Source organism: Bombyx mori, chromosome 8, assembly GCF_030269925.1.
Source record: "Bombyx mori chromosome 8, ASM3026992v2".
Taxonomy (NCBI): domain Eukaryota; kingdom Metazoa; phylum Arthropoda; class Insecta; order Lepidoptera; family Bombycidae; genus Bombyx; species Bombyx mori.
Genome location: NC_085114.1, coordinates 12,858,955 through 12,885,588, shown reverse-complemented (window position 1 = coordinate 12,885,588; position 26,634 = coordinate 12,858,955). Strand labels below are relative to the sequence as shown.

The 26,634-nt window shown below is 42.9% G+C and overlaps 2 protein-coding genes across 6 annotated transcripts in view; both read left to right on the top strand.

The window, feature by feature from the left end:
- Nucleotides 1–25,920, top strand: part of LOC101736889 (hemicentin-1) — a 104,768-nt gene extending 78,848 nt beyond the window's left edge. The window contains exons 3-16 of one of the 3 annotated variants that reach the window (XM_062669821.1): nucleotides 11,017–11,166; nucleotides 12,556–12,739; nucleotides 13,601–13,795; nucleotides 14,458–14,652; nucleotides 15,246–15,317; nucleotides 15,581–15,701; nucleotides 16,223–16,369; nucleotides 16,853–17,037; nucleotides 18,576–18,731; nucleotides 20,202–20,300; nucleotides 21,902–21,935; nucleotides 22,157–22,234; nucleotides 22,287–22,364; nucleotides 24,213–25,920. In XM_062669821.1, the coding sequence (XP_062525805.1) occupies nucleotides 11,017–11,166; nucleotides 12,556–12,739; nucleotides 13,601–13,795; nucleotides 14,458–14,652; nucleotides 15,246–15,317; nucleotides 15,581–15,701; nucleotides 16,223–16,369; nucleotides 16,853–17,037; nucleotides 18,576–18,731; nucleotides 20,202–20,300; nucleotides 21,902–21,935; nucleotides 22,157–22,234; nucleotides 22,287–22,364; nucleotides 24,213–24,267 (1,749 nt within the window). In that variant the 3' untranslated portion in view covers nucleotides 24,268–25,920. Of the gene's footprint in view, nucleotides 1–11,016; nucleotides 11,167–12,555; nucleotides 12,740–13,600; nucleotides 13,796–14,457; nucleotides 14,653–15,245; nucleotides 15,318–15,580; nucleotides 15,702–16,222; nucleotides 16,370–16,852; nucleotides 17,038–18,575; nucleotides 18,732–20,183; nucleotides 20,301–21,901; nucleotides 21,936–22,156; nucleotides 22,365–24,212 lie in introns of all 3 variants that reach the window. The other 2 variants (XM_062669820.1, XM_038012258.2) reach the window with 2 other exon arrangements.
- Nucleotides 25,921–26,138: 218 nt separating this feature from the next.
- The window catches only part of LOC101746106 (G-protein coupled receptor Mth2), a 94,431-nt gene continuing 93,935 nt past the window's right edge, over nucleotides 26,139–26,634 (top strand). For all 3 annotated transcript variants that reach the window (XM_062669827.1, XM_062669826.1, XM_062669825.1), the window contains exon 1: nucleotides 26,139–26,474. In XM_062669827.1, the coding sequence (XP_062525811.1) occupies nucleotides 26,139–26,474 (336 nt within the window). The remainder of the gene's footprint in view (nucleotides 26,475–26,634) is intronic.

Below are 26,634 nucleotides of genomic sequence, written 5' to 3'. Positions count from 1 at the left end.
GCCTGCGGACGTGCTCACCGACCACTCAATCGCCCGACCATTGTTCGCCTGGTTTTATTGTTAGCCCGGCCTTTGTTCACCCGGCTTTTGTTCGTGGCACATCTGCCGACAAAGTGTGTTCCTGGAAGTGTTTGTTTTGTTTTGGTTTATTTTGTTGTTTCCTTTTTTTTTGTTCTTTCTTTTTCCTGCAGTAATTGTGCCGCATCGCCACCTGTGTTCAATCGAACCGCTAAGTACCGAGAAGTTGGGGCCTCGCCGCAAGGCGAGTGTGTTTAAGACCCGGGACAGCCCCACCTGGGTCAGACATCATGGAAGCTTTATTTTCAGAATTCCTCCGACTTCGCTACCCAAAGCTCACTTCTGAGTTTCTGGCTTTCAAGGCCGATCACGCCGTGAGCCCTCTCGCGGATTCCGCCGTGCTCGTCGCTCCCGCGTCGTACACCGCAGCGTCCGCCATGCCTGCCGCTCCCGCGTCGCCTATACTAGTGGGTAAAACTGCTGCGTCGTCCGCCGTGGCCGCTGCTCCCCTGGCGCGATCATCCGCGGGTTCCGTAGGGTCCGACGGACGTCCTGCATCTGCCCGTAGGTCGCCTGCTCCCGAGCCTGCTGCCTTCTCGTCCTCCGACTCTGACTCAGACATGGAGGTCGACCTCGCCCCCGCCTCATCGACGGATGGATTCACCCTGGTACAAAAGGGTAAGAAGCGCGCTGCGGAGTCCCGAGCTCCCGCGGCCGCTAAAATTATTAAAGCTGCGAACGCGTCGCGCCCTCGCCCTCCGACTCCCGTCGCTCCCCCTGCCCGTGCCACACCGTCGCCGCGTCCAGTGGCACAAAATAAAACTCAGACCCCTCCCCCGGTAATCCTTCAAGAGAAGGCAGCTTGGGACCGAGTTTCCCTGGCCCTTCAGGCCAAAAAAATTAATTTTATCAGCGCCCGTAACCTCGCGAACGGGATTCAAATTAAGTTAACGACACCCGATGACCATAGGGCCCTCTCAAGCTATCTCCGAAAGGAGCGTATAAGTTTCCACACTTATACGCTTCAGGAGGAGCGTGAACTTCGCGCGGTCATACGCGGCATCCCAAAGGAATTAGATGCCGATCTCATCAAGGCCGACCTTCTAGAACAAGGTTTGCCGGTCAATTCCGTGCACCGCATGCACACAGGACGCGGGAGGGAGCCATACAATATGGTTCTCGTCGCTCTCCAGCCTACCCCCGAGGGCAAGCAAATTTTCAACGTACGAACAGTCTGTAGGCTTTCCGGAATAACCGTCGAAACCCCCCATAAAAAAGGCACTCCGAGCCAGTGCCATAACTGTCAGTTGTACGGGCACTCTTCCCGTAATTGCCACGCGCGCTCCCGATGCGTCAAGTGTTTGGGCGATCATGCCACGAGCCTTTGCACTCGCGATCAAAAAACCGCTACGGAACCGCCTAGCTGCGTCCTGTGCCGAACACAGGGCCACCCCGCGAATTACCGTGGTTGCCCCCGAGCCCCTAAAATAAATCGCCGCGTCGCCCGCCAAAACCGCCTCCGAGCTTTCGGCCCAGACATCAAAGCCACGGCACCCTCTGTGCCGAAGGCTAAGCCTGCTTTCGTGCCGGCGTCGGTGCCCAGCGTCTCGGCCTGGGCTAAACCGTTGCCGTTCACGAACACGGCTACAACTCTCTCCCCCGCGACTCGTCCCACCCCCGCGATACGTCCCTCCCCCGCGACTCGTCCCTCCCCCGCGACCTGCCCTCCGACCGCGTCCGACAATCTCGCTCTAGCGATCGACTTTTTTTCAGTCGATCAACTTTGATCGCGTTAATGCTTTGGGCGACGCCATTCGCGCCGCCTCCACTGCACAACACTTCATCGCCGTTGTGCAAGAATACGCTGACGTATACGCGTCGTTAAATACGTACGTCCTCCCCTCACTCCGCCGGTAATCAATGGCGTACATAAGTAGAATCAAGCCCCTATCCGTAACGATAGGATTTTTTAACGCTTACGGTCTCGCAAATCAACGTGATCAGGTTTGTGATTTTTTGCGTGACCATCAAATTGACATCTTTTTGGTGCAGGAGACCCTGCTTAAGCCCGCGCGCCGCGACCCTAAAATCGCGAACTACAACATGGTTAGGAACGACAGGCTCACTGCTCGTGGTGGTGGTACCGTCATTTACTATAGAAGAGCCCTGCATTGCGTCCCACTCGACCCCCCCGCGCTTTCTAACATCGAAGCATCAGTATGCCGAATCTCACTGACTGGACACGCGCCGATCGTTATCGCGTCCGTTTATCTTCCACCGGATAAAATTGTTCTAAGTAGTGATATTGAGGCGCTGCTCGGCATGGGAAGCTCTGTCATTCTGGCGGGTGACCTAAATTGTAAACACGTCAGGTGGAACTCTCACACCTCAACCCCTAATGGCAGGCGCCTCGACGCGTTAGTCGATGATCTCGCCTTCGATATCGTCGCTCCGCTGACCCCGACTCACTACCCGCTAAATATCGCGCATCGCCCGGATATACTCGACATAGCGTTATTAAAAAACGTAACTCTGCGCTTAAATTCGATTGAAGTAGTTTCAGAGTTAGATTCAGACCATCGTCCCGTCATTATGAAGCTCGGTCGCGCTCCCGATTCCGTTCCCGTCACGAGGACTGTGGTGGATTGGCACACGCTGGGCATCAGCCTTGCTGAATCTGATCCACCATCGCTTCCGTTTAGTCCGGACTCTATCCCGTCTCCTCAGGATACCGCTGAAGCCATAGACATCGTAACGTCACACATCACCTCGACATTAGATAGGTCATCGAAGCAAGTTGTAGCGGAGGACTTCCTTCACCGCTTCAAATTGCCCGATGATATTAGGGAACTCCTTAGAGCTAAGAACGCCTCGATCCGTGCGTACGATAGGTATCCTACCGCGGAAAATCGTATTCGAATGCGTGCCCTACAACGCGACGTAAAGTCTCGCATCACCGAAGTCCGAGATGCCAGATGGTCTGATTTCTTAAAAGGACTCGCGCCCTCTCAAAGGTCTTACTACCGCTTAGCTCGTACTCTCAAATCGGATACGGTAGTAACTATGCCCCCTCTCGTAGGCCCCTCAGGCCGACTCGCGGCGTTCGATGATGACGAAAAAGCAGAGCTGCTGGCCGATACATTGCAAGCCCAGTGCATGCCCAGCATTCAATCCGCGGACCCTGTTCATGTAGAATTAGTAGACAGTGAGGTAGAACGCAGAGCCTCCTTGCCACCCTTGGACGCGTTACTGCCCGTCACCTCAATGGAAGTTAAAGACCTGATCAAAGACCTACGTCCTCGCAAGGCTCCCGGTTCCGACGGTATATCTAACCGCGTTATTAAACTTTTACCCGTCCAACTCATCGTGATGTTGGCATCTATTTTCAATGCCGCTATGGCTAACTGTATCTTTCCCACGGTGTGGAAAGAAGCGGACGTTATCGGCATACACAAACCCGGTAAACCAAAAAATAATCCGACGAGTTATCGCCCGATTAGCCTCCTCATGTCTCTAGGCAAACTGTATGAGCGTCTGCTCTACAAACGCCTCAGAGATTTCGTCTCATCCAAGGGCATTCTCATCGATGAACAATTCGGATTCCGTGCAAATCACTCATGCGTACAACAGGTGCACCGCCTCACGGAGCACATTCTTGTGGGACTTAATCGACCAAAACCGTTATACACGGGAGCTCTCTTCTTCGACGTCGCAAAAGCGTTCGACAAAGTCTGGCACAATGGTTTGATTTTCAAACTATTCAACATGGGCGTGCCGGATAGTCTCGTGCTCATCATACGGGACTTCTTGTCGAACCGCTCTTTTCGATATCGAGTAGAGGGAACCCGCTCCTCCCCGCGACCACTCACGGCTGGAGTGCCGCAAGGCTCCGTTCTCTCACCGCTCCTATTTAGTTTATTTATTAATGATATTCCCCGGTCGCCGCCGACCCATTTAGCTTTATTCGCCGACGACACGACTGTTTACTATTCTAGTAGAAATAAGTCCCTAATCGCGAAGAAGCTTCAGAGCGCAGCCCTAGCCCTAGGACAGTGGTTCCGAAAATGGCGCATAGACATCAACCCGGCGAAAAGCACAGCAGTGTTATTTCAAAGGGGAAACTCACCGCTTATTTCCTCCCGCATTAGGAGGAGAAATATCACTCCCCCGATCACCCTCTTCGGCCAACCTATACCCTGGGTCAGGAAGGTTAAGTACCTGGGAGTCACCCTGGATGCATCTATGACATTCCGCCCACACATAAAAACAGTCCGCGACCGTGCCGCATTCATTCTCGGCAGACTCTATCCCATGATCTGTAAGCGGAGTAAAATGTCTCTTCGGAACAAGGTGACACTTTACAAAACTTGCATAAGGCCCATCATGACTTACGCGAGTGTGGTGTTCGCTCACGCGGCCCGCACACACATAGACACCCTCCAATCCCTACAATCCCGCTTTTGCAGGTTAGCCGTCAGGGCTCCGTGGTTCGTGAGGAACGTTGACCTACACGACGACCTGGGCCTTGAATCAATCCAGAAGTACATGAAGTCAGCGTCGGAACGGTACTTCGATAAGGCTATGCGTCATGATAATCGCCTTATCGTTGCCGCCGCTGACTACTCACCGAATCCTGATCATGCAGGAGCCAGTCACCGTCGACGCCCTAGACACGTCCTTACGGATCCATCAGATCCAATAACCTTTGCATTAGATGCCTTCAGCTCTAATACTAGGAGCAGGCTTAGGGACCCCAGTAACCGTACTCGTCGAACTCGACAAAGAGGTCGATGTGCAACCTAGCCCATGCATCAGCCCGCTGAGTTTCTCGCCGGATCTTCTCAGCGGGTCGCGATTCCGATCCGGTAGTAGATTCATTCGCGAAGCAATTGCTCTTGAGTTGTTAGGTCTCCTTCGGAGGCGCTCGGGCAGCTGTTAGCAAATCCCACCCCTCCTGGCTGAGCCTTTGCTCGCCCACCTGTCCTGGTGAAACTGGAAAGGCCTTCGGGCCACCAGTAATCTCTCAATCATAAAAAAAAAAAAAAAAAAAAAAAAAAGTAACCATTTTTTTGTTGCAATGTACACTATGCGCGACATTACCCCCACTACACCAAAACCTTGCCAACTTACGTGCCGCTTACTATATTATGTGGTTGAATGAGGTTTTTGAGAATTTTATATATTAGACTATAATTTCCCTAGAAATCTTATTTAAGGCAACACAACGTTTGCCGGGTCAGCTAGTAGAAGTATAAAATACAATCATAATAGTGTACAAACTTACAATTCCAATTAATTATAGTCGAATTTCGACTACTGCCGGACCTCTAGTATGTGGAAATAAATAGAAAACAAAATAAGTAATAGTTGCACACGCGTAGAATGAGGTTTTTTATTTGATATATAAAATTCACCCCTCGCTCAAAATTGTCTACCTGTCTTTGACATACATCACTCGCACACGTGTGCATTGGAGCTTTATTGATTTATTTCACAATAAGAAATAGACTTTCAATTATGCTTTTTGTATATTGCTCTACTATACATGTCCTCATGGTTATCTTATATTAATTGGTTACTTAAGTTCGTCTTAATTGCGTCGGATAGTGGCATATTTATATTCCGATTGTTAAATTCAGGCTATTTAAATACATATTTTTGTAGATTATTATATACAGCAAATTAAGGAGCGGATGGTTAGCGTGGTATGGACATGTGATGCGTAGAGAGAAGATGCACGTGACTAGGAGATGTATGGAAATGGTAGTGCAAGGTAGAGGGGGAAGAGGTCGATCGAAGAAAACATGGATGGAGTGTGTGAATGACGATATGAGAGAGAGAGGAGTGAGTGTTGAGATGACGGCTGATAGAAGAGAATGGAAGAGAAAAATTAGCTGTGCCGACCTCACCTAGTGGGATAAGGTGGAGAAAAAAAAATGAAGAAGATGTCTCTATTTTTTATAACGTCAATGTAAAATGAGTGTTTGTTTGCGCTTCCGAAAACAGCGTCACGGCTGGTTGTCTCAAGGTGAAATTCTCGTCGATTAAACATGTTAGTTAAGCTATGAACACGAAGAAGAACAAAAGGTATCCTTTTGTTCAATTTTGAGACGAAAATTCCTCTATGATATGGAAAAATAAGTAAATTTGAAATCGCTCTAAGATTTCTTTCTTTCGAATAAAATACACGTGCAGAAGGGTGATTTTTTATTATACAAGACGCTGTCTCGGTGCAGTTACTACTTCCTGATTTAAGGGTCGTATGCCATAGAAGTTTCAAAGTAGACGTTATCATCCTACACGTTCTAATGTCTATGGGATCCGGAAGCTACCTAACTAGATCAGCTTTAAAATCATGTCATTCAATAAGAATAAAATATAAAAGCGATTTGAAGAGGTATATGCTTGTAGTTTGCCTGCGTACGTTTTATGAATGGGGTGATAAGTAGAAGAATCATGGTAACCGATACAGCCCATTGTGAGGTTAACGTGGCAATTGGCAGTATATTGCTCGTTACCTCTAAGGCCAAAAACTTCTCGAATAGTGACGGCGCATTGGAAGACACAGGAAACCCTCATATATAGCCCACTGAGTTTCTCGGTGGATCTTCTCAGTGGGTCACGTTTCCGATCCAGTGGTAAATTCTGCGAAGCATTGCTCCTGCCAGGGCAACAACTTTACCAGGCTATAGCCCCGTGAGCTCATCTACCCGTTTGGTGAATCTAGCATGACACCGTGAGGTCACTAGAATAGGTAGAAAACAAAGGAAGACGCAGTATAAAGAAGGCTTTTTAAAAGGTGAACGACAACTTTGAAATTGAAGTTGGTGGGAATTTCCTGGGCGTGAGCACTGCAGGACTGTTTTTCTTTGTGAAACTTGGGAGACGCCTCTGTCCAACAGTGAATGCCGGGAAGCTGATGATAATGATAAAAAATTGGCACATGTTTGCCGTATTTGGACGCCTGGCATAGTCATATCGCTCAATACCGAGCTTCCTATTCTTTAGGCCGTGGTGACTACAAGCTCTTGATAGCTTTGGACGACGGAGTCCTCTGCCAAAATTATAAGTAAAAATACAGCAACAAAGTAGAAATATGGTGAACTAGAAATAGTGCATTTAATAACAAACCGTTGCTGGGCAACGCCCTTTTGCAAGTAGTGGTGGCCAGTAAAAAAAGACGTAAGCACAATTTTTGTTTTAAAATCTAGTAGCATAATTTTCCAAAAATTAAAAACAGCAAGGAATATTAAGTTATGAATAAATTTCGATAACCAAGTAATGGAATAAAGTTCTGCTTTGTATATTTATATACTAATTAAATACGGATTGCTTTTCTGGCCGATTTTAATTATACTTTAATCCGATTACTGCAATATACAGAGTATTTACCTCGCTAGGCGAATCTGATGATTTTTTCTAAATTGCATCGGTTTAACACTCGTGAACTTTTATATGTACTAGAGGTCTCGCAGTAGTCGAAATTCGACTATAATTAATTGGAATTGTAAGTTTGTACACTATTATGATTGTATTTTATACTTCTATAATCATAAAGTTTGCCAAGGCTTCACTATAAATTTTTTTTATTATAGACAAACAATATTTAATCTATGCTCAATTTGACCACAAGACGTCAAGAACAAAAGTTTGACAATAAATAGCATGCATGCGTGTGTGCATCAAATACATGGTATGTAGTGTGTATAATGTTTTCTTTATTGATTTAATGTATCTTTTATGCATTATTTTATAAAAATATTAGCATTGTGCACTTCTTCTCTATATTCTCTATAAGTGTGGAAAATTTGATACTCCTCCGTCCGCGCCATTTTCGTAAAAAGGGATACAAAGCTTTTGCTTCACGTATTAATATATAGATAAATATACAGCGTTCCTTCGTGATTACAAAAACTATAATAGAATAAGAGCAAATGAAATGTGAAACCTAAGGAAATCGTTTTCCGTCGTACTATGAGTATTTTATTTGAAAGAGAAATTTTAACAAGTCCCGTACGAAGTAACGCTTGCATTGCGCGCAAAACAAGGGACCTCAAGTGCTGTGTTTACGTTTTGCATAAAAACACATACGGTTCGGCGATTACTTTATCGGTGCCAGTGGTACGAAGAAAACGTGTGATCCCGTTTTGAGGCGTACTTAACCTCAATTTGTTATTTTCTTAAAGTTTTCGGTCCGTATTGTGGACACAAGAAAAATCTTTTTAGGTTAGTCTCTTTTGTTCTCGGCAGAGAAGTTTACGGATCACGTGAGCTTACGTAAGTGATGATATTGCATAGAGACATAACCCGTAGACATGGTAATGCAGCCAAAGTGGACCTTGAACAACAAATGCATAGCAATTGTCTCGTCCTTGAAAATGAAACGTAAGTCTGCTTGACTATAGTAAGAGGCAGGACAACAGTGCTAACTTATGTTTTTTTTCCTACCTAAGCTTGAGAGTCTATGTCAGCGTAACCGGGCGAGTAGGTGAGCTCACGGGGCTCAAACCTGAAGTTCTTGCTAACACGAACTCTAGCAAGAGCCGTGCTTCGCAGATAACTTATGCTGAATCACTTAAAAGCCTATGTCAGTTTATTTTAGAACTAATGTCGTTTAAAAATCACACTCAAAATTTACTGTAAAAGTTATTGATATTTACGCAGCATTTGTCTACAGCTTTCACAAAAGTACTTAGATTTATCGCTTTGTCTTTAATTTTACTATCTATAATAAAGGGTTGCATCAAATATCAAGGTGAATGAAGTTAGCCCCTCAAAAAAATTTATTTTCCCTTTTTTATACTTATTTTCTATTAATTCGTTTGTTCATCATTTGTTCATGATTGTTCACTGTTAATAATTGTTTGTTCTGCATTTATTTATTTAAAAAAAGAAATTAAAAATATACCTACAAGTTAGCCCCTCTAATGCAATTTTTAATATTTTTTCATCCTTAATGACTCGTAAATATTCATTTTCGATTGTTCTTATATAAAACACGTTTGTTCTCTTTCGAAATTACTCGTTTTTTGTTTAATTTACTATTTTTATTAGTTGAATAAATGTATGCAAAATATGTGTACTGCGCATGCGTCAACTATAATGCCTAAACTTTCTACGCGGTTTTAATCGTGAAAAAAAAAACAAATATAAATCCTGAAGGAGCATTTAATTGGTATACAGTTTAATTAAAAAAATTAAAAAATAAATAAATGAAATAATGTGCATTGGCGTTAAGTTAGACCAAATACATTTTTCCATCCTCCTACTTATCGTTATGAAGGTATAAAAAAGATAGGGAGTTCACATAGGTAATATAAACAAATAAGTAAATATGTTCATTATTTATCTTTCAAGAGATAATATAGGTATACATTATAACTTTTTTACACAGTCGAAATTATATTCCTAACATTAGTAAAATAACATTTTAATACGATAGGTAAGAGGATGAAAAAAATGTATTTGGTCTAACTTAACGCCAATGCACATTATTTCATTTATTTATTTTTTTACTTTTTTAATTAAACTGTATACCAATTAATTGCTCCTTCAGGATTTATATTTGTTTTTTTTTCACGATTAAAACCGCGTAGAAAGTTTAGGCATTATAGTTGACGCATGCGCAGTACACATATTTTGCATACATTTATTCAACTAATAAAAATAGTAAATTAAACAAAAAACGAGTAATTTCGAAAGAGAACAAACGTGTTTTGTATAAGAACAATCCAAAATGAATATTTACGAGTCATTACGGATGAAAAAATATAAAAAATTGCATTAGAGGGGCTAACTTGTAGGTATATTTTTAAATATTTTTTTTAAATAAATAAATGCAGAACAAACAATTATTAACAGTGAACAATCATGAACAAATGATGAACAAACGAATTAATAGAAAATAAGTATAAAATAGGGAAAAAAAAAATTTTTGAGGGGCTAACTTCATTCACCTCAAATATCATCTATTTGAAATCTTTTAGCTATATCAAAAATTTTAAGCACACTGCTAACGCCATCTATTGACAGCATTGTTCAACTAAAGTAGCTATCTTAAATCTCCGGTCCCTATTTCTTCCTAGTGCATGTTCGATAAAATATTCATTTGATTCTACCCTTAGAAAATATCACTACAAGTTCCTTATTCATTTCAATTTAAACGTCCCCCCAGTATTCCCTGTCGGCGACTTCCTCTCTATTGTGTCGCCCTTCGATCTATTCATAGGATACGCTTTCTTGCATTGATTGGTGCGCAATGAACGTCAGGATTCTACGCTTGTTTAGTTTTGAATACCATATGAAATTTCATGGCTTTTATCAAGATGTTTATGCTTAGTTGATTAAGGTTACGTCTTTTTGATTTTGGGGAGCGGACATATTTTTTTTGTATCGTTTTCTTCTTAATCGAGATCGCGATTCAATAGTGCGCGTTCTAAGCGTTTTTTATTTATTTATCAAAGCGTTTATATCTTGTTTAACATCACGTCTATTATATATATATTTTTTTGTATTTCGTGCTATGTTTTGTGGTTGAAGACGAGTATATAACCCGACAAGTTTGAGGGGTTTACGTCAAGTATGCACATCCCGGACAGCCAAAACAGAATCAATAGGTCAGGAATTTTTTCATGGAAATATCATTAGTAAGCCTTAAATAGATTGTAGACGAACTAGAATCTTGAGATAGTTTCGAGAACATCAACATAACATAAAAATAATAATAATGTAAATGACATGTATGCTTATGGTGATTTTTTATAAAAGTATACCAAACTAATGTATATGATATAAATGAGGTTTTTTTATTGCCCTTGTAGGCAGACGAGCATATGATGCTACTGCTGTTGAGCACCATATGAGCTCATGGTGAGTGGTTACCGTCGCCCATGGACTGCAGCAATGCCAGGGGCAGAGCCAAGCCGCTGCCTACCGTTGAATTTATTTACATTGTGAATTCTTATGCTTCGAGTGTTTAATTATTTTGTTTCTTTTCAGCCCGTAGGCATCTACCGTGGTAAATATGAGTGGGCAAACGAGAACAGTCCCGTTGGAGGAGACTGCTCACTTTGGGTACGCGCTGCGACACTTCAGCTTGATGATGGTCAATGGCAGTGTCAAGTTACTGCCAGTAATTATGACGTACAGGTAATTATTTAAGTTTATTGCCGCACCGCCATTTTGGCCACCGCCTCAGAGGGCAAGGCCACGATCCTCGGTCTGGGTCGTACCTGGTTCAGAGATTATCCATTGCCATACAGCGTGGCAATGCTGCTAGCGTAATGGGTACTTTTGGGCCGGGTGCGTTCCAGAGTGGCTTGTTTGACTAGCCGATGCCTACGCGCGCATTGCTGTTAGCGTGGACCTTTATGTTACTTATGACGACGCTTGCATTATTTAACCATAGGACCATTAAGACGATTAGTTTCATTCGACAATAAAGCCAAAGTTGTAATATTTTGGGTCAATCTGTGCGTCTGTACTGTGTGCGGGAGCGTTCTGAGAAAGTATTCATGATGATTCCATTATCATTGTCAAGTGACATCGAAGCAGAGTGCATCGTTACTACCTTGAACCGTTGCGTTCGTAAGCAGTGTGATTCCAGGACGATCACTTTACCACACATCATTCAGCTCTGGTATGAACTTCCTTGATGGTATTTCTTGAGTGCTATGTCCTTTTTTCAACGAGGTTTAATAGAAAACTTTGTACAGACGCAACGGTTGAGTCCCTGGCGTTGAGGGCTGCCAATGTTGCCATGAATGGAAACTTATTTACTCTTACGTATTCTCGTCCGATACAGTGTGCTTAGTGCGAGTTTTTTTTAATGTTCTCGATCGCGTAAAAGTTAAGTAAAAAATTTATGCTGTTGGGCCCAAAACATGTCATTTCGGATCCTCTCGATCCACTAACGGTGCTTTTAGGTACCCCAAGCACCGGTAATTGTTCTCGTCAAACCCGTCGCTTGCGACGAAGGGCTTGGCCAGTAAATTAACCCACAGACAAAGCCCACCGAGTTTCTCGCCGGATCTTCTCAGTGGGTCGCGTTTCCGATCCGGTGGTAGATTCTGCGAAGCTTGGCTCTTGCTAGGGTTCGTGTTAGCAGCAACGTCAGGTTTGAGCCCTGTGAGCTCACCTACTCGCCCGGTGATGCTGATATGGTCTCTCAAGCTCATCAGCTTAGGTAGGAAAAAAAATGCTGTTGGTACAGCACCCCTAGTGGCCAACGTAGGCAAACGCTCTAACTCCATACAATCTTGAGTTAACTTTTACGCAATCGAGAACGATAAAAAACTCACACTAAGCACACAGGTGGCAATAAAATGAAAACTATCGATTATTCATTTGCGCTGTAACCGCGCGGTTAAAGTTGTTGTATAAAAAAGCTACTTGTGAGATTTCTGGAAACTTTTTCACTATTATATCACCTTTTATAACCAACATTTTCCGACGTGCAGCTGGAAAATTGTTTATTTCTCCAAATAGTAACCAAACTTCTGGTTTAGTATCATGAAAAGTTTCGTTCGAACATTCCAGGACGCCTTATCAAGTCCACCAGCTCCTTTAGCAGTTCGAGTGCCTCCACAATCTCCGAGGATCCTATTCAACGGCTCCCACGTGCTACCAGGCCAAAACATCACAGTTCCAGCGGGGTCCAGAGCGACAGTCGTCTGTGAAGCCAGATATGGCAATCCACCTGCATATATCGAGTGGTATTTAGGTAGGATTTTCTTATTAGTTTTAGTCACATGAGGTACTTTTTATTGCCTAGAGATGGATGAACGCGTTCATGATCCACCTCATGATCCATGGTATAAAGTGGCTACCGGAGCCTACAGGTATCAACAGCCTAAATGGACGCATTTAGACACGAGTTCGAAGTTTGAGCTCTAGTTTGAACGCGTTTGAATGCAACATTCACACCTAATACATTGAATTATCTAACTGCCAACAGCAAAGGATTACGTTCATACTTGATCTTACTAGTAATCCAGACTGTTAGTACTGTGATGAGGAAGAGACACTGTGTGACTGTTACGCCTTGCTTGGCTAAGGGTACTCAATCCTCACAGAGCAAATTCTTTGTCTAGAGAATTTGATTAAAATATGCCCATGAAAGGAATCTAGGCTATGTTATGGTCTGGACAAAGAAATCTACTAGTCAGGGGAAGTCACAACCAATGTGCAATACATAAATATCTGGTTGGGTTATTATGATTGCAAAGTGAAATAAACGAACTCATGTTTCTTTAATCGTACAATCGGTCTTGCAATTCATTTTACTACTATGACTAGTTACTTTTGGATTACAAGTATCATTTACACTGCTCATAGAATAGGCCTAGTTTTTTTAGAGCGCAACTGGTCTTGAACTGGTTGCTGGTTTCGAAAAATTAGTAAGGTTCCCGACAGTTCTAAATAGGAATATGTTAGTGATAGAGTGATTTGTGGGTACCATCACCCTGCCTTAGGATGCCAGGAATATTATCAGTCCTGATCATTGTATAGGTAATGCTAAAAGCTATACTCCAATAAAACGAAGACGTAGCTCTAATTCAAGATGGTAAATCGAAATTTTCAGAAAAAGAACGCCTGACAGCGTGGAGCCAAACCAATGCTTCGGAAGTGGAGCGACCTCGGGTTTGGGCGGCCAGATCCGTGTTGGAACTCGGAGCGACGCGTTCGGCTCACGGCCGGACTTTGGCTTGTAGGGCGCATCACCCTTCTTATCCGGCGCCGTACTACCGGGACTCCTACACGATGCTGGATGTCACTTGTGAGTTTCATATCTTTAGGGATATTATTACTTCACGACACTTCACGTATTATTGACTGCTGTGACTGACGAGAAATGAGGTTGTCCGTCTACGGAATAGAACAAATCTTGGGAAGACGATGAAGTTAATTGTATCGAAAGAAGTGTTCCAAAATTCGATATTTAGTACTATATTGTTTAACTGTTCAAGTATCCACATATTACCACATATTCAAATTACTCTCTTTATATTTATGTATAGACAAAATTTCGCCCTCTTTAGCAGTTTCAATTATTAAATTCAATTTACTATCAAAAGTCAGTGGAAAAAAGTTACTGGTGGTAGGACCTCTTGTGAGTCCGCACGGGTAGGTACCACCGCCCGCCCCACCTATTTCTGCCGTGAAGCAGTAATGCGTTTCGGTTTAAAGGGTGGAGCAGCCGTTGTGACTATACTGAGACCTTAGAACTATATCTCAAGGTGTGTGGCGCATTTACGTTGTAGATGTCTATGGGCTCCAGTAACCACTTAACATCAGGTGGGCTGTGAGCTCGTCCACACATCTAAGCAATAAAAAAAAAAATAGATCAATCTACCCTATTCACAAAATCTTGCCTAATATCTTACCGATTTTGAGTATTTGATTCCCATGAGTCATCTGTTTTCTTTCCTTTGATTCCAGATGCTCCTGTGGTTTCCATAAACGGCGCCGACGCGAGCACCCTGGCCAATCTGGAGGAAGGTTCCAGTGCTCTATCTCTGGAGTGCAGGGCCAACGGGAACCCTAGCCCTTACGTGTGGTGGACTAGGAACGGACAAGTCATACCCACAAATGGCCCAAAACTGATCCTGGCTCCTATAGTCAGGAATCATTCAGGTAAAAGACCAAACTATGAGGCGGTGGTGTGTGACGGGTCAGTGATGTCCGCATATTGGAACGGAGCGGTCGTGTGCTCAGTTACGAAAGGGGAAATAATCTTTATACCGAGTCAATTGAAGCTTAACTAGGTGACCATATATTGTTTTCTGATTGAACTAGTTGTGGTATCCAAGACAAACTGGACTCTCTCGGTTAGCCATATATACTCATCAATCAGTCTTACCGTGAATCCTGGCCACAAAGGAGTTACGGTGGCGGGAGGTGGGCCAGGCGGCAATATACTCATACCAATATTTATAGGAATAGGCATAGACGGAAAATTGTGTCGTCTGTTTATTGAACTGATTTTTTTTAGCTCAGTATTATCAATAAAATTTATATAACAGTTGATTTTTTATTTCAAATCAACTAGACATGCCATTGACTAAATTGAACCGAATAATACCTTATATATGAATCTGTGATGTGATGCAAGTTTGTTTTGCGGCAGAAAATGGAGGAAGGGTGGTAACTACCTGTCCAAGCTATAATACCTTTCATCGCCATCTAAAATTTAACAAGTAACATGTTTCTGTCATTGTCATTGACAGGTATCTATGGATGCCAAGCCCGAAATTCGGCCGGGACCTCCGACTCGGTGAAAATTGAAATTGATGTCAAATGTAAGTACTTATACAATATTTTTTGTTCTATCTAATTATTATGTAAGGTACTTGTTGTATTCGTGGCCTGAAGCCTGTACAGTGGATGTCAGACTTTAAGCTAGAAGGTAAAACTGCTTCGTGGCAGCAACAGTCAAGATTGTTGTACCTACCCGTAGCGGACTAACATGTAGCAGTGGTATCATTGATTTTTAGTGCCAATTGGTTATGGTCGAAATTCGATCACCGAACACTAGGCAGTAACAAAATATATGACTTTTCAGATCCACCGAGGGTCACTTGGGTCGGGCCGGACACAGTGGTGGAAGCCAATCTCTTCTCGCAAATTACTTTGGAGTGCAAGGCTGAGGGGAACCCGCCTCCTTCCTACCAGTGGTACCACAGGTGAGCATCTAGCCATCTAGGTCAGCACTACAACCAGACACGCGGGGCACTAGGACCCTCGACCGATGGGTCGTTAAGGCGATAGTCGAAGACAACAATGTCTTAGGAGTCTTAGGAGGAGGAGTCCATTGGAAGTCGTATTAGAAGTTTCACTTGAAAACAATTTTAAACTGAATATTACAGAAAGTATTTACTGGTAAGTTACTGGTGGTAGGACCTGTTGTGAGTCCGCACGGGTAGGTACCACCACCCTGCCTATTTCTGCCGTGAAGCAATTATGCATTTCAGTTTGAAGGGTGGGGCAGCCGTTGTGACTATACTTGATACTTTAGAACTTATATCACAAGGTGGATGGCGCATTTACGCTATAGATGTCTATGGGCTCCAGTGACTACTTAACACCAGGTGGGCTGTGAGCTTGTCCACCCATCTAAGCAATAAAATAAAAAAAGTATTCACATCACGTGTCGCAAGTCATGCTAAGTCTCCCGACACTACATTGACGTCATCCCTCTCCCCAGCCCGGGGGGCGCCGCCCGCATCAACGACGCGCAGGAGGAGGGCGTCCCCGTGTCCTCCACGCCGCAGCTGCAGCTGCACAACGTGTCGTACGCGCAGCACGGCCGCTACACCTGCGTCGCCTCCAACCGCATCGGCCTTCAGGACAGGTCAGCCTTCAAACATAACCAACGTCTATATTCACTAAATTCAAGACCAGAGCTATGACTACTTCGACTTCATCGTTCGGTATTTTACAATGGTCATCGCTGTAAATCTAGACTGCACAACAAAAGGCGCATAAAATAAAACGATTCCACTACTCGTATTGCACTTCTATTGTTCTCTTCCAAAATCTTCTCTGTTATTATAATTCAAAATTAACTGACACCTTTTTTACGCCTTACTCATTCAAACGTCTTCACCATCTTTATTTTCACTGTCATTCTGTTTTCCCTTTCTTCCCCTTTTCTCTCACTCACATTTTAACGCTCCGTCCCACACACTTTTCATACGTTGCGTTCGTGCTAACCCTACATTATTATTACCAACAGGGTCCTCTGACCAACAACAGTCCGTTCTTACCAATCCTACATTATTATTACCAGTTGGGTATCTAACCGTCTACAACAGTGATAATTGGGATGTGTCAGGAGTCACCAGTCGGAGGCGATCCGCGTGAACGTGTTGGGTCCGCCGGTGGGGGAGGCGCGGGGGGCGGCGCACGCGTGGCGGGGGGCCGCCGTCCGCCTGCACGCCGCCCTGTGCGCCGACCCGCCGCCGCGCCGCGCCGTCTGGACCTGGGGCAGTCTGCGCCTCGACGTGCCCGGGGAACTAGGTACGCTCTACTGTTCTTTACTGACCATAGATTATACACTTAATATATTTGAGTTACTGACGCATCTTGTTCTAGGACGCAACGTGTATTATTATCGTTACAAAAGAGAATATTTACTGCCTTAACTTCCAGTCGTCTTTCTCGTCGAACCCGTCGCTTGCGTTGAAGGGCTCGGCGAGTAAATTAACCCTCAGACATCAGCCCACTGAGTTTCTCGCCGGATCTTCTCAGTGGGTCGCGTTTCCGATCCTGTGATAGATTTTACATAGCACGGCTCTTGTTAGGGTTAGTGTTAGCAACAACGTCAGGTTTGAGCCCCGTGCGCCCACCTACTAGTTCGGTGAACCTAGAATAGTTACCCTCGAGGATACTAGAATAGATAGGAAAAAAAAGCCAACTTAGCTAAAACAATATTTATTTGTCAAACGAGAATATTCTTTTAATAGAGAGTTTGTGACCCCGCAACCTATATCAAACAAAATAGTCGGGAGTCAATGAACTCAGGTTTCAATGAACGTAGACATTATGTAAATTTTGTAGAATGCGTTCTTATCTCCTTGTGTCGCTTCAGGATCGTATCCAATACATCGCGCCGTACTTTGTATTGTAATTATTTATTTATTTCACAAATGTCTGTTGAATTTATAAACGAGCTGTTGTCTCCTTGCTGTTAGAATCCCGTATAGAATCCCCCTCAAGAAGTAGAATAGCTGACCCCCTATTTGAACTGCAACGCAGAATTGTAATGCAAATTATATTTTTTACGATTAAGATTTTTATCGCACGATGTTAATCCTTCAATAAGAAAATCATTCGTTAAGTACGCATTTCATTAGAAAAATTGGTACCGGCTTGCGGGATTCGAACCCCGACACAGTCGCATCGCTTGTACGAATGCACTGAGCGTCTTATCTTTTAGGCCACCATGACTTCAATGTCGGGTTGTTTGTTCATACATTTTTTTTATTGCTTACATGGGTGGATGAGCTTACAGCCCTCCTGGTGCTAAGTGGTAACTGGAGCCCATAGAAGACCCCTCTTGGATGAGCCTTTGCTCGCCCACCTACCCTGGTAAAACTGGAAAGGCTTCCGGGCCACCAGTAAATTATCAAACATAAAAAAATAATTAAACACTATTTTTAATGACCTAATATAATGCAGTGGGCAAAAGATGGACAGCCTGTTGCTTTATTGTAATCTGCAACTTTAACTAAAGACAGCGGAAGATTCTGGCGCTTCCGTGACTGTGACTGCATTACATAATTATACATATACATACATAACATAATAAAACAGCCCACCTGGTCTTAAGTGGTTACTGGAGCCCATAGAAATCTACGACGTAAATACGCCACCCACCTTGAGATATAAGTTCTAAAGTCTCAAGTATAGTTACAACGGCTGCCCCAGCCTACAAACCGAAACGCATTACTGCTTCACGGCAGAAATAGTCAGGGCAGTGGTACCTACCCGCGCGGACTCACAAGAGGTCCTACTACCAGTAAAGTGTAATTAAAAAAAATCGCATATCGTTCAAGGTCGTTTTAGTTCGCTGGAACCGTCTTCCGAGAACGGCTGCTACCGGTACACGCTGCTCGTGTCCAATGTGGCGCCGGACGACGCCCGCGCCTACGTGCTGCGCGTCGAGAACGAGCGCGGCTCCTCCACGCACGCCGTGGCGCTCACGGTGCACGGTGAGCACGCGCGCTTGTACCTCTCTACGCTGTTAACGCGCTGAGTCTCTCGCCGGATCTTCTCAGTGGGTCGCGCTTCCGTTCTCCGGTGGTAGATTCAGCGAAGCACTCAAAATCGAAATCCTAAAAAAAAATTTATTCAACACTAGCTGACCAGGCAGACTTTGTAGTGACTCAATCGATAAATAAAATACCTAAACTTTTGTATAAAATAAACTTATAACAAACAAAAGGAATCCGTCCCGTCCGACGAGGGGGTGGGGACACGTCAAAGGAAAAACAAAATTGTTATTTTAATTCCGAGCATTTTCATGTTTATCTACCTTTTAAACCTTCTCTGGACTTCCACAAGCAATTCAAGACCAAAATTAGCCAAATCGGTCCAGCCGTTCTCGAGTTTTAGCGAGACTAACGAACAGCAATTCATTTTTTATATATAGATAAATGAAAGTACATACTCGTTGAACGTCAAAAAGAACTAACGCCAATTCACAAAAACTAGCCTCCGTCCTGAGAAGAACTGGCAAAAAACTCAGCGGGCATGTCTTTTTTTTAATATTAGATTTTAGACTGCTCTTGCTATGGCTAGTGTTCATTTTTAACTGATTTTAATTTTTTACTGATTTTCTCTTAATATTAATAATTCATTGATATGAGTCAACTGTAAGAGAGAGATAGAGAGACAGCGAAACAGAGAAGTCAATATATCCTAAATGTCTCACTCGGTCTCATGCGCGTGGATAATGCCCTCGCGCTCTTACCCACAGGGGTATTAAATTGAATTTAGGGGATGATTGGCCCTTTAAAGCGTCTGCAGACAGAAAATGTCTGGGCGTATTGGCGACTTATTTTTAAGGATATTGCCTAAAATATACGTAAAAATCAGCTTTCAGAAAATACGTGGAGTAGGTCATGATTTTATGTACTTTGAGTACCTGATACCTGAAAATTGGCCGTCCAAGCAAGGCAGCAGGTAGGCATGCGTTCTTAGTATATACTAACACTACGCAATCGGCCACATTTCGTTCGTCAGAAAATACGTGACGTCTGGGGGCCCTGGGATCTTACTCTATTAGAGCCTTTCAGCCCTCATTAAAATAAATTAAATATTGGCGGAAGGCAAGCGTCGCTAAGGAAGGACGTCACGCGACAGAAGGCACCAGAGCGAGATAAATAACAAAATGGCCGACGACGACGCATTCGTAATGTCGTTACATTCTTATCTAAAAAAAGACCTGTCTCATTATTTTTTTATTAACACGACGTTTAATAATATTAATTTATGATTGTAATATTATCAGAGGTTTTTTTTTGTATATCCAGAATTTAAAATCAAGTAATAAACAAATTACATTTCCCCTACTTATTGATATTGATTCAATTTCGTTTGTCAGTTGATTTGTGCTACACAATTCGGTGCGTGTATAAAACTCTTACGTTTTGTTTACGCAGATAATTTTTCGCTAACAGAGACGTCGCACGCGGCCCCGCTCGCGGCCGCCGCGCTGGTCTCCGCCGCGCTGCTGGTGCTCGTGCTGTGCCTCGTCGTCAGGTGCAGGAGGAGGAGAGGTAAGCACCCTCGTAACAGTTTGGAACCTCTGGCTCTGCGGAGAGACTTCGTTTCCCTCTGTATTTTTTATTTTATTGCTTAGATGTGTGGACGAGCTCACAGCCCACCTGGTGTTAAGTGGTTACTGGAGCCCATAGACATTTACAACGCCCACCTCTTAGCGATAAGACCGCCAATTGTACTTTTTTGTGTTTAATGTATTGCACTGTTTATTTGTTTTTTGGTGTACAATAAAGAATACTCTCTCTCTCTCTCTCTCTTTCTCTCCTTGAGATATAAGTTCTAAAATCTTAGTATAGTTACAACGGCTGCCCTATCTTTCAAACCGAAACGCATTACTGCTTCTGCTGTATTTTGTACCGTATGTTCCATGGGGAGTGCTCTGAGGAATTGTTCGAGATGATACCGGCATCTCGTTTTTACCATCGCACCGCCCGCCACCGGAGTAGAGTTCATCCATACTACCTGGAGCCACTGCGCTCATCCACAGTGCGTTTCCAGAGATCTTTTTTGCCACGTACCATCCGGCTATGGAATGAGTTCCCCTCTACGCTGTTATCCGAGCGCTATGACATGTCCATCTTCAAACGAGGCTTGTGGAGAGTATTAAGCGGTAGGCAGCGGCTCGGCTCTGCCTCTGGCATTGCTGAAGTCCATGGGCGACTGTAACCACTCACCATCAAGTGGGCCGTGTGCTCGTCTACCTACAAGGGCAGTGAAAAAAAAACATATCGCAAAGGACAGTCGGTCCCCCGGTCGAGTCGAGGTCTCAAGCTACTTTTGTTTAACAGCTGCCCCCCTACCCCTCATACCGGAACCTAACACTGCTTCGTGGCGACCTGTGCCGTACTCCTAATAGCTACGATAACTGGTGTAACAGTCCCCTGGTATCAGAGGTCGCTGCTTTCAAGTCTCCAATGATGCCCGTCGTCGCATTATGGCACCCAGGGGGAGGGGTGGGGGGTGTGGCTGTAGCTAAAGCTTTGTTGGTCGGTCGAAATACGGTGTGCAAACTTGTAAGGGTGTTTAAATCAAAGGAATTTGTTGCAACCTTGATTTTCAAATTTTCTAATGTTTAAAAAAGTACCTATCAGATAGTTGACGTCTTATTCGTTTTAAATATTATGTATTAATTAATTAAAATAGATAGGTCATTGAAGCCCATAGACGTGTCTACAACGTAAATACCGCCACCTAACTCGAGACACGAGTTGTAAGGTCTCAGTTTTAATAGTACAACGGCTGCCCCACCCTTCAAACCGAAACACATTACTGCTTCACGGCAGAAATAGGCAGGGTGGTGGTACCTACAAGTCCAGATTTTCCGTTTTAAAATTAAACTTCCATTAAACTGTGTACATTTTATGTTTATACTTTACATATTAATTTCATATCAACGTATAACATATATTTTTTACGCAATTAAGATGAGCTTCTCTTTATTGATGTCCATGGGCTCCCGTTCTCACTTGAATCCGGACGGGCCGTTAGTTCGTTTGACCGTTTGAGAAACAAAGAATGTTCATGTTCATTGTCCCGTGAATCTTTATCATTACCGATACGTTTTATTAATGGGAAGTACGTTTCTATTGTTTTCCAGAAAGCGTCGAGTACAAGACTGATGACTTAAATAGGTAATTTATTGATTAATAAATCATAGTCAATTATTATAATATTTTTTGATAAATAATTGTTTAAATATTCTGCACACCATAATCTTTGAAACTGGTGTTCTTTCTTAAAATTAACTGAATAAATAAATATTATTTTATTATGATATATCAATATTTAAAGATATTTCTATTAATTTCTTCTTTACTAAAACAACCTTAATTTCGAAAAATCTGTCAATCAGCGAGAAGACCGTGCTCCCAGCGGACGCGGTGTACACGCCGCGCGTCCCTGCGAGCCCCCCCGTCCCCCCGAGCGTGGCGGGTCCCCCCGGCCCCCCGGGCGCGGCGGTCCCCCGAGCGGCGACGGGGGGCCGGTACTCCCCGGGCGCGCTGCAGGTCCGGCGCGCGGCCGTGGTGCTGCAGCCGCCCACCACCGTGTGATCTGCACAGGTGTGACTGCACCATCGCTTGCACCCCCCTAACTGCCTCTTATAAATAATATCGCGCCGTTGTTTATTTTATTCATTTTTTTTATTGCTTAGGTTAGTGGACGAGCTCACAGCCCACCTGGTGTTAAGTGGTTACTGGAGCCCATAGACATCTATAGCGTAAATGCGCCATCCACCTTGTGATATAAGTTCTAAAGTATCAAGTATAGTTACAACGGCTACCCCACCCTTCAAACCGAAACGCATTATTGCTTCACGGCAGAAATAGGCAGGGTGGCGGTACCTACTCGTGCGGACCCACAAGAGGTCCTACCACCAGTACAAGAGGTCCTACACGAGTTTATATAAAACTCTCAGTAGATCAGTTCAGTATCTTAAGAAACTATAGCTGAGTGCGGACCTAGTTACAGATCGAGGGGTGAAAAGATATTTCAGTTAATACGCGACATTTATAATTGTAATTAAAGGTCCGTTTTATTTGATATTAGCATCAACAGTTCGATGTTTTATAATAGTTAAACTTTAAGTATGCTTACTCCATTCAAATAGCCGGAGAACTTTCTTTTTCTTATGATATTTCTTCCATATTCTAAACCTTTATATGGCTCTTCTGTAAAGTTGCAAAAATTATCGCCCAAACCAAACAACTTTTCACTCCTCGATAAGATCGATTCGCAATTAATCGCTGGCAATTAATATGTCATCGAGGTATAGGCCGCGGCGGACACGCCTTTACTTCGGCGCTTCATAAAAATAATTACTCCCATTAGTTTCCACTTGATACAAGGTCTGACCAAACTTGCCGAAACAATTGCCAATCAGCCCTATTAAGGCGAAGTTTTGTACGCGATCGTGCATAATATAATCATAAATGAAATAATTTGATGGGCTCTAGTTCGGACCGATATCACTCTATATCAGATTTAATCAACATTCATGTTTTATTAAATAATTTTCGCGATTCGATGTCTCATTGGTTTTGGCCTTAACAACAACACGCAGTCTACCATTATTGTCAGTGGCAGATTTACTTTCGCACATTTATCAATTAACATGTTGGTGCTAACAGTGAAGTTTATTGCGTCTAAACAAATTACTCCACGAAATTGAATAAATTGCTCATTTACGGCGATATCACACACGCACAAATAACAATTACCCGTGTGTGTGTGTGTGCGAATGTGTGTGTGTGTGTATGTTTCTCTCTCTCTCTCTCTCCCTCTCTGTGTGCGTGTGTGTGTGTATGTTTCTCTTTCTCTCTGAGTGTGTGTGTTTGTGTGTTTCTCTCTTTTCTGTGTGAGCACACACACACACACACACGTGTGTGTGTGTGTGTGCGTGTGTGTGTGCACCGTCATCTGCTGGTAGCGTTTTTACTGAAAGAGCTAAACATATTTGAGAAAACTATGATCAATGATAACAATTTACATCCCCACGATTCTATCTTAATTATTTTAATGCTAAATTGTGCAGCTACCAAACATACACACACGAATATGTTGTTAAACATGAATAATTACATTATACAATCATTCGATTCCAGATGAGTAATTATTCAAAATTCAACTTAAACTAACCTGACTGTGTACTAACATGATTCGCACGTTTATTCCGCACGGCACTACAATCGCGTGTTAATTGATAGTTATTTAACACAAGTACTTCGAAAGTAATAAAATTGGAACCAACCGTTTTTATTTCCCCTCGATACTTGCGAACAATTCTCTTATTAAAACCTTGTTAAAGTAATTTAAATGTGGGCAATTAACTATAGACAGAGATTACTGACGTCTGTCTTAAAAGAGAAAAAAAAAGCAATAAATCATATAATATAATTTTCGTTTCGTAGGCAGCACTTTCGTCGCTGGAAAAACAAGCCAAAGATAACGTGTACGCGGTACTAGATCCGCATATACAATACGAAATAACAATAAACAAGCTCGGAGAACCGCCGAGACATTTGTCTCTATCGAAACCTCTGAATCACCAAAGATCGCAGCACGCTTTCGATCCAAATAATGAAACTAAAGAGATCAACAATAACGTCTCCGAGACGAGATTCAGCACGTTTAAACCACAACACAGAATCAATACAAGGGACAGACAGAATAATAACAATCAAATCAGCAAAACAAATCACGACGTTGAATATTCAAAGGATCCAAAGTTTGGGTTCGAACGAGGGAACAGCTGTGTGGATAACTTCAATCCAGACAACGGAACAAGAAATTCATATAATCGGTCCCGGGAGCGAAACAGCTCAGGACGGAGACCCGTTACGATCCAAAAGAATCGCGACTCGTTCGTTAGAGATTCGAAACGAACGTCCACCCGTAGCTGGATCTTCGATACCGCTGAAGACAGAAAAGGGAAAGAAGAGTTCTTTGATGAACTAGAGAAAGCTGAAAGGAAACACGATAAGGTCATGAATGCGGAAGACTGCCAGCCGCGACCTGGTAAAGTCAAGGAGATCGCTTCGAAGTTCAACAGGAGTAGCCTAGAGAGCAGACCCTTGGGATTACAGAAGGAGAGACCGAAGCCGTTACAAAGCTACGGGTACCAAGCTTATCTGGACCACGTCTTCCCGGATGCAGTTGAAATATGAGAGCAGCAAACAAAGTCAGATCTCCGCTTAATCTGCGATGTTAAAAATAATGTACTTATTAATATTTACAAATCTTTTACCGCTGTACTTATTTATTAGTGATGCATGCCATACTCTTGTTCACATTTAGTATTAGTGTTGTAGTAGCTCTAGATCGTTCGCGAGCCGTGTGCGATGAACGTAATGTCGGCGAAAATATGAAGCCGTCAGCGCAAAAGTGGCCTAACTCACAACTTTTCAATATCATGTTTATAATTATACATATTGCAATTTGTTTAAAATATAATAAATTTTGATGCAAAACCCATAGATAACACATGGTTTTGTAAACATAATTTTTGCACGTATTGTTTTTTTGCCTACTCAAATTCAAATTCATGAAAACTTAAACCTCATTGCTCAATAATAACGATGGTAAGCTTAGACCACTTTTGCGCTGACGGCCTCATATATCGTTGCATTTATGCATTACGTAGAAAATAGCTTTGGAATCATTAGGACTTTTTTACTACGGGCACATGAAGTTACTGTTACGATAAATAATCAAGTCGTTCAATGTATTTCTGGAAAATTACATTTTAAAAATCTTTACTATTGTATATTTTATTTGTTTAGCACTAGTCTAATATGCGTTAGTAAGAACTCGACTGTCGGTCAGTAGAGCAAAGTTAACTACAAACATTTTTGAATATTTTTTTCTATATGTATGTATTTAATAATTAAAATCTATCTTTAAATCTAATAAATTATAATTCAAAACAAAAAAATGTAGTTTGTAGGCACCCACTCGATTGAACACCTAAAAATAATTCCACGAACTATGTCTGTTGCGCAAAAGTTAATTTTTTTAAGTTTAGTTTTTTGTATTGTTGAAGATTTTAACAGTATTAAAAAATAAATAAAAAAGAAAGAACAAAAAAAAAAGAAACCAATTTTTTTATCATTACCAAAATCTGTTTTATTTCTCGTCAACTCGCGGTTCCGTTAGCCGAAACGCGTCACGACTCGCGACCGACGCGACGCCGGCAGTCGCTAGCTCAGTGACCGAACGACGTGAGCCCCTGGCACTAGCTCGCTCGCGTACGACAATCACAACACGACACTCCGATTAAAACGCGCGCAAACTCCCGATAACACGCTAGTGCTGTCGTCCGAGCTTCATCTACAACGATGTCCGCTTATTTCTTTCTATTACTAATCAGCCCAGTAATAACGGCCCAAATTAACTACACATTGCCCGTATTCAGAGCGAAGGACACGTGCAAAGGTTTATGTGTCAGTAAGTGTTGTCCTAAAAGCGCGGTGTACCACAGTCTGCCATCGAATAAATACAGATGTGGCCCGCCAATCGGAAACGATGTAAACTTGCTGTCTGACACGAAACAGCCACTGCACAAAATGCAGTACGTTGTGAAATCGGTGAACTTGTTGGAGACATTAACAGTGATCGAAGGAGTCGCCTGCGGGAAGAAATACTTGTCGAACCACAAATTCTTTCTACAAACTGTGAGTATTCAAAAATCACCTTATTCTTGCCCTTACCCCAAATCGCTGTAGCAATTCCTTTAATCATGCTGCATAGGGCTTTGACATCAACCCTCCTTGGGATATATCTCCATAAGTATATCCATTGCAACATGCCATAGGAAGGGACTTTTTATGTTTC